The 13,462-nt window shown below is 51.6% G+C and overlaps 1 protein-coding gene across 1 annotated transcript; it reads left to right on the top strand.

Moving 5' to 3' along the window:
* The first annotated feature begins 175 nt into the window (after positions 1-175).
* LOC136958778 (microtubule organization protein AKNA-like) lies at positions 176-11,650 on the top strand. Its single transcript, XM_067252879.1, has 21 exons — positions 176-605; positions 1,002-2,443; positions 2,544-2,618; positions 2,753-2,921; positions 3,367-3,560; positions 4,565-4,624; positions 4,858-4,991; positions 5,233-5,428; positions 5,892-6,031; positions 6,503-6,652; positions 6,751-6,823; positions 6,869-6,928; positions 7,057-7,148; positions 7,296-7,943; positions 8,458-8,631; positions 9,254-9,387; positions 9,604-9,738; positions 9,858-9,992; positions 10,163-10,274; positions 10,815-10,977; positions 11,351-11,650. Exons 1-21 carry the CDS (start codon positions 383-385, stop codon positions 11,501-11,503), a joined length of 4,662 nt encoding a protein of 1,553 aa, XP_067108980.1. The 5' UTR covers positions 176-382; the 3' UTR covers positions 11,504-11,650.
* The last annotated feature ends 1,812 nt before the right edge of the window (positions 11,651-13,462 follow it).

The following is a 13,462-nucleotide window of genomic DNA, read 5'->3' as shown; positions in this document are numbered from 1 at the left end:
TGTCTGTGTTGCTTAGGAACCGGACCGTCCTCTAAGTCTGTCTCTCTGACTCTGGGCTGAGGAACACTGGTCCAGTGGATGAGAGCTGAGGGGGGAGAGAGGGAGGGTACACTGGGGCACAGGGAGAGCAGGTAGGAGAGGCAGAAAGAAAAGAGACAGGGGGGGGAGAGGAACAGAGGAGGAGAAGGAGCAGTAAATAGAGAAACATGTAGAAGGGGGAGGGAGTGAAAGAAAGAAAGAAAGAGAGAGAGAGAGTGAGAGAAATAGGTGCATAGAAAGAGATAGAGGGGTTGGAAGAGAGAGATAGAGAAGGGGACAGACAGAGAGAGACAAAGAAAGAAAGGTGCAGAGAGAGAGGGAGGTGTTGACTTGAGGCGTGTCCATGGAGGGAGAACCAGAGGAGCCAGAGGAGGACAGCGAGGAGAGCCGGGACGGGTCTTCCTCCCCTCGCTCCTCCGTCCTGTGGGAGAAGGTGATCCAGCACAGCGTGTTCCTGGACCTGAGCGAGGACGACAGCGTCCACCTCAGCGACCTGGAGAGCTCCTTCGACGTGCGTCTCTCCCAGCCAGACTCAGCTCTCTCCGAGACCAGCGTCCACCTCAGCGGTGAGACTCAGAGACACTCGTCTCTCTAGTCTGTGGTAGTCTCTCTAGTCTATGCTAGTCTCTCTAGTCTGTGGTAGTCTCTGTAGTCTATGCAAGTCTCTCTAGTCTGTGCTATACTCTTCAGTCTGCTCTAGTTGTCATTTTTGGTCCCTAGTCTGGACTAGTTTTTTGTCGTTTGATGGATTCCCTGTTCTGTGTTAATCCCTCTAGTCTGTAGTGGTTTTTGTAATCTGTGGCAACCTCTCTAGCATGTGTAATCTCTTGTCACACACAGCTCACTGACTTATTGAAGTATTGTGTTGGTTATAATCTCAATGGACACCCTGCGCGGATAAAAAAGAATAAAACTCTAACAAATGTAATGATTCTGATCCACTTTGACATTTGATGTCGTAGGGGATCCTGAGCTGTTGTCGTCTGAGAGCAGTGATGTCAGCAGCCAAGGCGAGCGCGTGGTGGAGGGCCGTACGAAGAGCAGCGCCACGCGTCCGTCCGTCCAGAGACCCAACACCGCCCAGCCCGGGACGCCTTCACCCCGCGGGCACCAGGACCCAGGGGACACCAGCGACGAGGACCAGGAAGAGCTTCCCTACGACGGGGACCTGGACAGCCGCTACCTCGACCCCCTAGCTTCACCTGAGGAGAATTCAGACGCCGGCGGCGAAAATTCCGGAACCCTCCAGTCCAGTCCCAACGTTCTAGATCTTTCCGACGGTCCTGCGGTTGGTGGGGTTGGAGATACCACCCCTGTTCTCTCTCCGGTTGAGAGGGGAGCTGCAGAGCGGGTGTCTCCCGCTGTAAGCCAGGGTGGGACAGGAAGCTTCCTGGACCCCAGCAGGCCGACGGAAGGGCTGCCTACCTGCAGCAGTCCTGTGTTCGAAGCCCCACATCCAGACATCACCCAGCTGCTCCTACGGCACTTCTCCCAGGACCAGCTGCTTCTCTCGGGCAGACTAATCGAGGCAGAGACCCTGCCGGAGGTGTCCCTGCTGGAGAGCATGGACGAAACCTTGCTTAGCAGGGCCCCAGGAGGCAGCTGCACAGGGAGGCCCTCTCATGTTAATGGGTCAGCCCCACAGCGCAGCTGCACAGGGAGGCCCTCTCATGTTAATGGGTCAGCCCCACAGCGCAGCTGCGCAGGGAGGCCCAGTGGTGGCTCAAAGGGATCAGAGAGTCTGGGACAGGAGACTGTGGAGTCTCACCATAGTCGTGTGTCGTCCGCTGCTGGGCAACACCAGGAGCAGAGTAGTGGAGTTCCCAGAGAGACCAACCTGGCCCAGGAAGAGGTGGAGGAGGAGGAGGAAAAAGAGAGGGATGAGGATGAAGAGAGGGATGAATGTGAGGGGGAAGAGGGGGAAGAGGAAGAAAGAGAGACAGAGGAGGTGGAGGAAGAGGAGTGGGACGAGGAGGAAAGGGAAGGTGAGGAGGAGGAGGAAGATGGAGGAGAGGTGGATGAGGTAGGAGGACAAGAAGAATCAGTAGAGGAGGGAGGGATCCAGAATGTTCCCCTGGCGAGGACCAGGTCGTTCTCTGAGCTGAAGTACGGTCAGGGTCAGGTCCATTACAGGCGCCCAGACTTCTCCAAGGTCGCCCCCAAGGTCAAGATCCCCAAGACCCCCAGCGGCCTGGACAAACCCCTCGGCCAATCACCGACCCCTATCATGCGGGCCCTGTCCTCGCCGGGCATGCTGGGTATGTCGTCGGAGAGGCGCCTGGCGGCGGTGGACGTGATCAGCAGGGTGCTGGAGGACTCGCTGCAGCCCGCAGACAGACCCCACGCCTTCACACACCCGGACACACAGACAAACACCAGCCCGGCGCTGGTGCACCACCTGCAGGTACAGACGGGTCGGGTGTGTCATGTGTTGTGATGTCAGGTGTTGTGATGTCATGTGTTGTGATCTGGTTCACCTCTTAATTTTGACCCGTTCTCTCCAGGCTGAATATGACAAGCTACTGACTAAATACGCAGAGGCTGAGAACCTCATTGATCAGATGAGGCTGGGTGCAAAGGTAAGTTGAAGCTTTACATTCATCCTTTCCTCCTATACTGATCTATCAGTTATATATACCGTATATAACTACATACTGTATATAACTATGTATATACTGTAGTCTAAGTGTGCTTGTTTCCTCTCCTCTAACAGCCTCAGGCACCCTCAGAGCTTAATCTGGAGTTGGAGTACGCTGGTCTGCAGGAGCAACTAGGTTTACGAAGCAGTGGAAGCCATTTTGGATCAACGCCCTTCCCCACGGCCCCTCCCATAAACGCCAAGACTCCGCCTCTCTCTCCACACTGCCCCTCCCCCTTTGCAGGTTAGACTCCGCCTCTGTCACCGGATAACATGAAGTTCTTCTGTAGCCTTGACGATACATTCGCTACTTGATGAGGTGGAACGGGTGGTTTCCGTAGTGACTGTGTTGAGGGACCAGAGGCTCCAGTTACATGGACATCTTAGCTTTCATAAGATGGAGGACGCGAAGGATAATCATCATGATGACAGGGCTGTTTATAACTATGTAGTGTCCATCCTACCTCAAACACATCGACTAAAACATTTTCTGCAATGACATGATGGCAGGCCTAAATATCATGTTACTTTATATTACCTAAGCATTCATTATAACGTACTTCTCTTGAAAAAAATCATAATAAAATGTAAAGTAGGATCTGATGTGGGCGTAAGTGACATCGACTCGAAGGGCCAAATAAAAATAATTTGATTTGATTTGCCTCTTCATCCCCTGGTGTTGTTGCCAGAACTAGTCAGTGCAGAGAAGCAGAACAACAGTGCTGAGGGGATTAGCCCTGCCCCCAGCCCCGTCTACAAACCCTCCCCAGGCTCCGCCCCCAGCCTCGCCCCTAGCCCCGCCCCCATACAGGTGGAGCTGCAGAGTGATGGGGAGAGGATGACCGCTGAGCTCCGTGACATCATCAGAGAGTTCCTGCAGAAGGTACAGGAAGTCCAACATGGCTGTAATCTAGGGGTGTGTCTATTACCGAACACTTTACGAAGTACAGTGCACTGCAATACAGTGCACTTACATCTGTAATGCACTCCGTCGCTGATTAGTACTGTCTCAAACGGAACACTTACGTTAACCACTTGGCAGAAGAGAAAATCTGAAGAGCAAATCTGCTCGCGGCACCCGCGAATCTAAGGCGGAAGTGACGGACTCAAATCTGCTTGTGAGTCATTTCGTCCGCCATTATTTTAGAAATGAAATGAAAAGCTGCCGAAAGGGCTCCTCCTCTTCCGCTACGTAGCCAAGATGGCGCCCGTTTAGGGCGAGTAGTGTCCATCGTTGTACACTGCATTTTTATAATATTACACTGCGTTTGCAGTGCGCCATCCGTGTACTTTCAGTGCCCTGAATTCTGTCAGTGTAAGCGCCCTAAGCACTGAAAGTCAGTGCTCGAAGTGCACAAGTGCTCAGTAGTAGACACAGCCTAGGGTTAGGGAGAGGCCAAGATCAGGGTGTTTTCTGTTGAAGTGAAAAGTATATCGAAGCAAATCAGTGACATGATGTTTTGAATTTTAAAAGGCATTGAATACTTAATATTGAAATTTAAACACCACCGAATTTGTTGGTTTTGAATTCACCTCTTTAAAATTGAAATAGGAATTTATTTCAATGTAAAAAAAAAAAATCTGATCCAAAAATTCAAGCTTCAGAAAATCAGTCTGCCCAAATTCGAATGGTCTAATATCAGATTCCAAAAATGTGGACCAAAATTTTAGGATAACAAATTTGAGGCTGAAATTTTGGAGCAGAATTTTTTTTTGCCGAAAATAATAGTGACATAAAGGTGAAGCTCTTTTGAAAAAATTGGAGACCGAAAAAGTTGAGTAGAAAAAAATGGGTACGGAAAAATTGGAGGCAGAATAATTGGAGCCAAATATATTCGAGGCAACATCAGTTGAAAATGATAACGATGTGACTGTGTTGTTTGGCAGGTTGAGGACTTCAGATCGAGCCTCAGGACTGTGTCTATAACCCTGGAGGAACAGCAGATGGTGAGAATAACTAACATCACACAAGCTCCCAGAGGAATGCATGTTAACTATACCACGTCCAAAACCTTGTGTGTGTGTGTGTGTGTGTGCCTGTGTGTGTGTGCCTGTGTGTGTGTGTGTGTGTGTGTGTGTGCCTGTGTGTGTGTGCCTGTGTGTGTGTGTGTGTGTGTGTGTGTGCCTGTGTGTGTGTGTGTGTGTGTGTGTGCCTGTGTGTGTGTGTGTGTGTGCTCCAGGTGTTCCGCAGCATGGTGGAGGCTCAGGACCACCTGGAGAGGGGGTACCTGAGCAGGAAGGAGGAGCATCGGGCCCTGGAGATGCAGACCTACCTGGGCGTGGTACGGAACACGGGCACCTTCGACCCAGACAGGTCAGGGGTCAACACAAAATTACTAATAAAATATATATATTATGATCAATTATATTTAATTGATATTATATTCAATTGAAATAGGTCAATTCAGATGACTTTACTGTGAACTGTGAATAGAGTAAAACCCGTCACATATATCAGTGAGAGGAATGGTTGTCGTGTGAGTCAAAAGCAACAAAACAAACCTACAGATGTATTTATCTTTTATGTGTGTATGTGTGTGTATGTGTGTGTTCAGACTGGTGGAGGGGGAGATATTCAGGGTAGGGATGTACCTGGAGGACATTAAGGAGCTGATAGACAGGAACATGTGTGAGCAGCTCCGCCCACCCCCCTCATCCTCCACCCCCCCCACCCCTCTGCTCCCCAGGGGGGGGTCCAGCACCCCCTCCCTGGGTACACCCTCACCTCCTCCAGCACCATCCCTGCATGAGGTAACTCACTCTCTCCCACCCTCACTCGTTCGCCCACCCTGTCTCTCTAGACCTCTCTGTCACTCTACCATCTTTCTGTCTCTCTCTCCCACTCTATAGATTTCTCTCCTTATTTCTTACTCATTCACGCTATCATTCACTCATTCACCCCCACTCACTCAATCACTCAGTCTGTCCCTCCAACCTCATTCTCTGTCTTACTTATTCATTCCCTCCCCCCTCACTCTCTCACTCACCTTTTCCCTTACTTGCTCGCCCACTCCCTCCCTCCTTCCCTCTCGTATGTGTGGACAACCAGAGGTGGTGTTGTTGACATGGTGTCCCCTCATGGTTCTTGGTACACATCAGTCTAAAACCCACATGATGTGGGGGTCAATATCCTCACACACTCATGTTTCACAGTGTGTGTGTGTGTCTCTGTGCGTGTGTGTGTCATGCTATCTGACAAGGCGTCGTGTTACAGGAGCCAGGCCTTGGTTTTTCTCCATGGGGTTACAAGACCGAGGCGAGGAAGGAGGAGGACCAGGACGTCTGTGGAGAGGAAGACCTTCTCTCGGCAGCCTCTCAGCTGGACAGCCCTGAGCAGAGCAGCAGCAGTCTGAGGTAGGCACGGATAACACTACATCACCCTGCAAACACGTCCCTCGTTCCTCCCCTGTTTGGAAAACCTCCCATCTGATTCTGCTGGGATGGGCTTCACCCGTCCTTTTGTGATGGGGTCAGAGGTCATCTCCAGGAGGACAGGAAGGAGGTTTGATATTCGCTGTAGATGGCGCCTCTGTTTCTCCCTGCTCCTAAGCAGGCATGTTAGTGTGGATGGTGTATCGCATGCCCTAGATAACCATCTTTTGCTGTTGATGGATGCTGTAAATGGAGTGTGTCCATGTGCGTGCTTGTGTGTGTGTTTGTGTGTATGTGTATGTGTGTGTGTGTGTGTGTGCGTGCCCTGATTGCCAGCACGCTCTGGGCCTCTGGTAGGAGATAGTGTTACTGACACAGAGACGTGTCGGGTTCTACCAGAGCAGAGAGAGAACAGTGTGTGATGGTCTCTCTCTCCTCCCTGTTCCCTCCGAGGACCCCACACACCTCCCTGGACAGAGCCCACATCCCCACCCCCGAGGAGGGAGAGGAGGAGAGGGGCTGCGGGCCGTCTGGAGGGAGAGGGGCTGGTGGTCAGGCTGGACTCGGCTCCTCCTCCACAGAGACGCAGTGGAGCGCTGGCAGGTCAGTGTGTGTTTAGTTGTAGTTGATGTTTTTGTTGTTGTGGTTGATGTTGTGGTGCCTCTGTGACCGTGCTGAGAGTGATGAACCATTAAATCCAGGACCATCTCCACGGTGTTGCTCCTGTGCAGGCCGGTTGGAGCTGCATCTCAGGACAGCAGCCTGCTGGTGGAGGTCTCTGCTGGAGCTGCATCTCAGGACAGCAGCCGGCTGGTGGAGGTCTCCTGCTCCTCACAGAGCGTTGACACACACGGCCGCTCAGACCTCAGCTCTCCACAGGCAAGTCCACCTCTCTGATAATGGATATAGCATCACTGTTACTGTCCACAGCTGTATGGCAGTGTGTGTGTAGCGTGTGTGTGAGACTAGGGTGAGTGAAAGTGTGTGTTGTGTGTTTTGCGGTGCAGAGGATAGTGAGTTCGGAGACTGACAGCGGTTTTGGAAGTTGTGAGTCGACCACAGGGCTGTCCCCCTCGAAGATAAACACTCAGAGATCCAGGTACACACACACACATATACACCCCTGGCACACTACATACACACAAACCAGACACACACATATACAAACAGACACACACACATATTTCAGCTGCTTGAAGGTACAGTTAAGACAGGACTGTGACCGTGATGTGTCCTCCATGTTCAGAGTGCTGACCCAGAGCAACAGCAGCTCTGGTCTGAGTGGGTCAGACAGCGAGGGCTCCTGTTCCCAGCTGCGGACCACCATCCACCCTGCAGACCGTCTACAGACCACCATCCACCCTGCAGACCGTCTACAGACCACCATCCACCCTGTAGACCTTCTACAGACCACCATCCACCCTGTAGACCGTCTACAGACCACCATCCACCCTGCAGACCTTCTACAGACCACCATCCACCCTGTAGACCGTCTACAGACCACCATCCACCCTGTAGACCGCCTACAGACCACCATCCACCCTGTAGACCGTCTACAGACCACCATCCACCCTGCAGACCGCCTACAGACCTCCACGCACCCTGCAGACTGCCTACAGACCTCCACCCAGCCTGCCCAGAGTCTACAGAACTACACCCACCCTGTAGATATCTTTCTTGGGGACACAAGGGGCAGTGTACAGACCTCCATCCAGTCTGGGGAGAGGCACGCCACCCTGACCCCACCCACAGACTCAGGGGCAGAGCCTCTCCATTCAGTCCAGCTGCGTCTCCACGGCAACGCCCGGTACCAGGCGAATCCCTGCCCGAGTCACAGCGTCGCCATGGATACGCTGCAGCCAGAAGGCCCCTCCCCCGCCTGCCTCTGTCACAGGTCAGTCTGGTGTTGGTGATGGGCCACTGGTCTCTCTGTCTCATCAGATCCAGAGCATCTGCTGAACACCACTACTAGCCTAGTCACGAATGCTTAGTTGGATTCTGTGTGTGTGTGTGTATGCGTGTGTGTGTGTGTGTGTATGTGTGTGTGTGTGTGTATGCGTGTGTGTGTATGTGTGTGTGTGTGTGTGTATGCGTGTGTGTGTGTATGTGTGTGTGTGTATGCGTGTGTGTGTGTGTATGTGTGTTTGTGTGTGTGTGTATGCGTGTGTGTGTGTATGTGTGTGTGTGTGTGTGTATGCGTGTGTGTATGTGTGTGTGTGTGTGTATGTGTGTGTGTGTGTGTGTGCGTGTGTGTGTGTGTGTGTGTGTGTGTATGCGTGTGTGTGTGTATGTGTGTGTGTGTGTATGTATGCGTGTGTGTGTGTATGTATGCGTGTGTGTGTGTGTGTGTGTATGTGTATGCGTGTGTATGTGTGTGCGTGTGTGTGTGTGTGTGTGTGTGTGTGCAGCGAGGCCCTGGTGTCTCTGCAGCAGCAGGTGTCCAGGCTGCAGAGGGACCTGGAGGAGGGACTAATCCAGCTCCCTCAGCTCAGCCAGAGGATGGACCTCCTCTCCTCCCGCCACCGGCAGGACCGGGGCTCCAGGAGCCGGCCCCGGCCTCACGCCAAGCCACCTGCACACAGGTAGGCCTCACCTCAGACCACCTGCACACAGGTAGGCCTCACCTCAGACCACCTGCACACAGGTAGGCCTCATCTCAGACCACCTGCACACAGGTAGGCCTCACGCCAAGCCACCTGCACACAGGTAGGCCTCACCCCAGACCACCTGCACACAGGTAGGCCTCACCTCAGACCACCTGCACACAGGTAGGCCTCACCTCAGACCACCTGCACACAGGTAGGCCTCACCCCAGACCACCTGCACACAGGTAGGCCTCACCTCAGACCACCTGCACACAGGTAGGCCTCACCCCAGACCACCTGCACACAGGTAGGCCTCACCCCAGACCACCTGCACACAGGTAGGCCTCACCTCAGACCACCTGCACACAGGTAGGCCTCACCCCAGACCACCTGCACACAGGTAGGCCTCACCCCAGACCACCTGCACACAGGTAGGCCTCACCTCGGACCACCTGCACACAGGTAGGCTTCTGGCACTGGGAGGGAGGGAAGAAGAGATTGATTGGTGATTACTGAAGAGGAGGATGGAGATGGAGGGATGAGATGGATGGATGAATGTATAAATAGATGGATGGACAGATGGGTGAGCAGGTGATCAGTCCTGCTCTTGTGTCTCCAGTGTGTGGAGGTCTGCAGGCAGCAGGACACCCACCCTGGCCCGAGGCCCAGGCCCTGTCTCAACCCTGCTGAAGGTAGACGACTGGATCTCCTCAGACATGGACCCCAGCAGGAGCAGAGGTACACAACAACACTGTTAGTACAACCACAGTGCATCTGTCAACAGCAGTGTTGTCAGAATTAATAAGTAACTTGTGTATTAACACGCTTTTAGTATTGTTCACAGTAGATTCGTTTGTGATTGTGAAAGTGTTGAATTTTTAAAATGCTGTGTAACAATTTTGTTATGCTTAAATACATAGCACAATGTAACCAAAAACCAACCATGAACCTTACTGTTCTCTCCCTCAGGTACCAACAGTGACTCCGGGCGCTCAGGGACCCTGCAGTACCTCGGCTCACCACCAGGGGGCAGAAGAGGGAGCCCAGACCCACACACCCCCACCAGCCCGGGGAAACCCCAGAGCGAAAAGCACTCCAGCAGAGGTTGTTAAGAGTGTGACTTTGTTTTAACCTGCATCACTTGCATGAGTTACACTTACATACATGTAATGTATCAAGTCATCTGTTGGACTTGAACTTCCTGCCTCTGTCGCCCTCCACAGGTTCGGAGGGTAACCTGAGGAACCCAGATCCTCCCCTCTCCAACCCCAGTCCCAGCCCTAGTCCTGGTCCAAGTCCCAATCCAATACTATGCAAACAGGGACTGTCCTACAGCAACCTCAACTACAGGGCTCAGCGTAAGCGAAGGACATTTCTACATCCAAATCACTGAAACAACAGCTTCTGCTCTAATTATACCCATAGATCACACCAGTACAGGATCCTATATACTTGTAAACAACTTCCATATACATGTGTATGACAGCCACCTTGATCCTGGTTCTGTCTCCTGTGTGGTTCCGCGCAGTATCGGCAGTTCTGGACGCAGAGATGGAGAACCTGTTCTCCAAGGGGAGGTTTTCTCTGCAGAAGCCTCTGTTGCAGGTCAACTATGGATCCTCCTGCAGCCTGCCTGCTGGGTAAATCTGCCTCTGACTGACTCACTACTAGATAACTAGCCAGCGAGATAACTAGCCAGCGAGATAACTAGCCAGCGAGATAACTATCCCACTGGATAACTAGCCAGCGGAATAACTAGCCAGCGGGATAACTAGCCCGCTGGATAACTAGCCAGCGGAATAACTAGCCAGCGGGATAACTAGCCAGCGAGATAACTAGCCCGCTGGATAACTAGCCAGCGGAATAACTAGCCAGCGGGATAACTAGCCAGCGGGATAACTAGCCAGCGAGATAACTAGCCCGCTGGATAACTAGCCCGCTGGATAACTAGCCAGCGGAATAACTAGCCAGCGGGATAACTAGCCAGCGAGATAACTAGCCAGCGGAATAACTAGCCAGCGGGATAACTAGCCAGCGAGATAACTAGCCCACTGGATAACTAGCCAGCGAGATAACTAGCCAGCGAGATAACTAGCCCACTGGATAACTAGCCAGCGAGATAACTAGCCAGCGAGATAACTAGCCCACTGGATAACTACCTTGATCTCTCTCCTCCACAGCTTCAAGGTGAGGGAGCCTATGCTGCAGTCTGGGTCTGTCCAGCGTAAGCGCTCAGCCCAGTCGGACACAGCGCTCCTGCCCAGCAACGTGTACTTCCAGCTCCATCCAGCGCTGCCCCCCTCCAGGACCGTGAGCAGGACCAGCCGGCACAGGGGCAGCAAGGTGAGCTTGCAGAAGGTTTTAGAATCCAGAAATACTGTTTGAACCATGTTCTACTGATCCTTGATCTTCTTCTGTACTTTGTAAGGCTTTTGACAAAAGCGTCTGCTAAAACAAAAATGACTAAGAGCTGTCAATTCATGTAGGCGTTTGCAGAACTGTACATTCAATTTTCAATATATCACTTTTACCAAAGTGAAAAATTATGATTGATAGCTTTATTGACCTTGAGTAAGCCCAATAGATTGAAATCGTCATTGGTTTAAAGAGCTGATCATTCAATAGTTTGATGGTTTGGTTGACAGTATAATTGATGGACATTGTGATTGGTTGATAGACTGATTGATGTACGCTGTGATTGGTTGCCTGTCCCCAGGAGGAGGAGATCAACAGGAAGCTGGACCAGGCCATCGAGGCGGCCCGCAGCATGAAGAAGGCCACTGATAGGATGGCCAGGAGTCTCTCAGCTGACCTGGCCAAGTCCCAGCTACACAGGAAGTTACACGGCAGGAAACACATCACCTCATAACGCTTAGGATCCCACCTGGGATTAGCCTCCAAACTTAATGTGATAACCCCTTTGTTGAGTTTTTTGTGTTTTATGTAAGTTTACATATTTATTTATGGCCTCAAACGTTTTGGATGTTAACTTATTGTTGATTAAATTATTTGTTAATAGTTTGGATTTTTGTTGTAAGAGCTTTTTATTTTTTATTTGTTTTACTCAGAACAGCTTAGATGTTATCCCATACAGGTATCACCTAGATGCATAGCCGCGGGAACATGTTTTATCAGGGGGGTGCTGGGGGGGGGGGGCTTAATGTTGCGGGGCGGTGCCGCGGTGGTGGATTTTCAAGTCATATCATTTTAAATTCTTGTGCTGTCAGCAGGGGGCGCTGCAGCACCCTCAGCACCCCTAGTTCCCGCGGCCATGCCTGGACGTAAACCTTTACACTCCCAACTATGTGTCCCTCCACCCAGGTCCTCCCTGTCTCTCTTAGAAGTCTGTGAGGAAACAGAAAAGGAGACCTAGTTTGTCATAACTAGGCCACATTTTGGATATTCGGTTACAGAAAAAAAACCTGTCCTCTTCGGCTCTCTCGGTTAATTCGCTCATCCGACACCTCCGCTGGCTCCACTGTTACGGAGCTGTGGAGAGGCGACACAAAAACACTGCTTACTGGGTTTCTGTGGGAGGGCTGCGCTGTTGTCTGGGATGTAGCCACAGGGGCCTGGGCCGAGGCTGGGGCTGAGGCTGGGGCCTGGGCCGAGGCTGAGGCTGGGGCCTGGGCCGAGGCTGGGGCTGGGGCTGAGGCTGGGGCCTGGTCAGGGTGGTTGAGGGGTGTAGTGTTTCCTTGTTGTTTGTTTGGTGTCGGAAAGGAAGGATGAGGATTCCGGGCAAAATTCCTGGACGGTCCTCTCTGATTGTTTGAAGATCTGATATCTCTTAACATGAACACACAAACTGTACCAACACACATACACACACTCATAAACTGACCAAAGGCCCATTATACAGTATGTTCTGTATTTTCTCAGAAACACATTCATTACTCTTAAGAACCCTCAGACAAGCTGAAATTGCAACTTTCAGACGTGGGGAAAATTACACTGATGTTCTGGTCATGGTAGGTGGACATGTTTAGACATACAGTATAGCCACACTGACCTACAATGCTAGCTAGAGTCAGTAGTTGAAACTACTGGATATTCACGCTCCTCTCAAATTTTCCTGACCCGAATAATAAAAACATGTTTGTCATGTTTGTTTATTGAATTATTTGAGGGCATTGTTCTCAGAGTGATCTCTGGCCGGCAGAGAGCTCTTCAGTAATTTTCCTGTCTGACTGACGAGTGAAAACTTACATCCTAACTCCCAGAGGTGTGAAACTGCTCCTTGACTTAGGTGTCAATGTATTCATTACGTCAAGCTGGATTTCCTCCAGTGTGTGTGTGTGAGAAGTACAGAGAGAAAGGGAGAGAAAGAGAAGTACATTGACATTAAGGGACCAGTGGACCATGACCCCCACAGGCTAAAATGTGATCTCCCTCTCTCCCCCTCTCTATCTCATTCCACACACACACACACACACAAGCTACAGGCCAGACCACCTAGACTGCAGGTAGCAGGTGTACGGCTGCAGCAGGGAAGGTAGAATGTGGACCACCTGTGATGACAGGTTTCTCTGTCAGCTCAGACGAGGAGACACAGTCTCTGGTGGAGGGAGTCAGTGTACGAAGCAGGATTGTTAGTCTGGTGTGAAAGTCAGGGGCACACGATCGTTCCCCCCCCTCCTCCCCATGCCCCCTATCCCCTCATACCCCCCTACCCCCCCACCCCCCCCCCCCCCCCCAAAAAAAAAGGAATTCCTTGTAGGCATCATACTATTTACATTTACATTAAATTTAGTCATTTAGCAGACGCTCTTATCCAGAGCGACTTACAGTAAGTACAGGGACATTCCCCCAAGGCAAGTAGGGTGAAGTG

The sequence above is a fragment of the Osmerus mordax genome, chromosome 16 (genome assembly GCF_038355195.1).
Source record: "Osmerus mordax isolate fOsmMor3 chromosome 16, fOsmMor3.pri, whole genome shotgun sequence".
In the NCBI taxonomy this organism is placed as follows: domain Eukaryota; kingdom Metazoa; phylum Chordata; class Actinopteri; order Osmeriformes; family Osmeridae; genus Osmerus; species Osmerus mordax.
The sequence above is the reverse complement of the archived record's forward strand: the minus strand, read 5'-3'. Positions and strand labels throughout refer to the sequence as shown.

Excerpts from the sequence above, each read along its gene's own strand:
- LOC136958778 (XM_067252879.1), top strand. The coding sequence starts at position 383 with ATGGAGGGAGAACCAGAGGAGCCAGAGGAGGACAGCGAGGAGAGCCGG. Across the intron at positions 2,619-2,752 it reads AGATGAGGCTGGGTGCAAAG|CCTCAGGCACCCTCAGAGCT; the intron begins GTAAGTTGAAGC and ends CTCCTCTAACAG. Across the intron at positions 6,824-6,868 it reads ACAGCAGCCTGCTGGTGGAG|GTCTCCTGCTCCTCACAGAG; the intron begins GTCTCTGCTGGA and ends CGGCTGGTGGAG.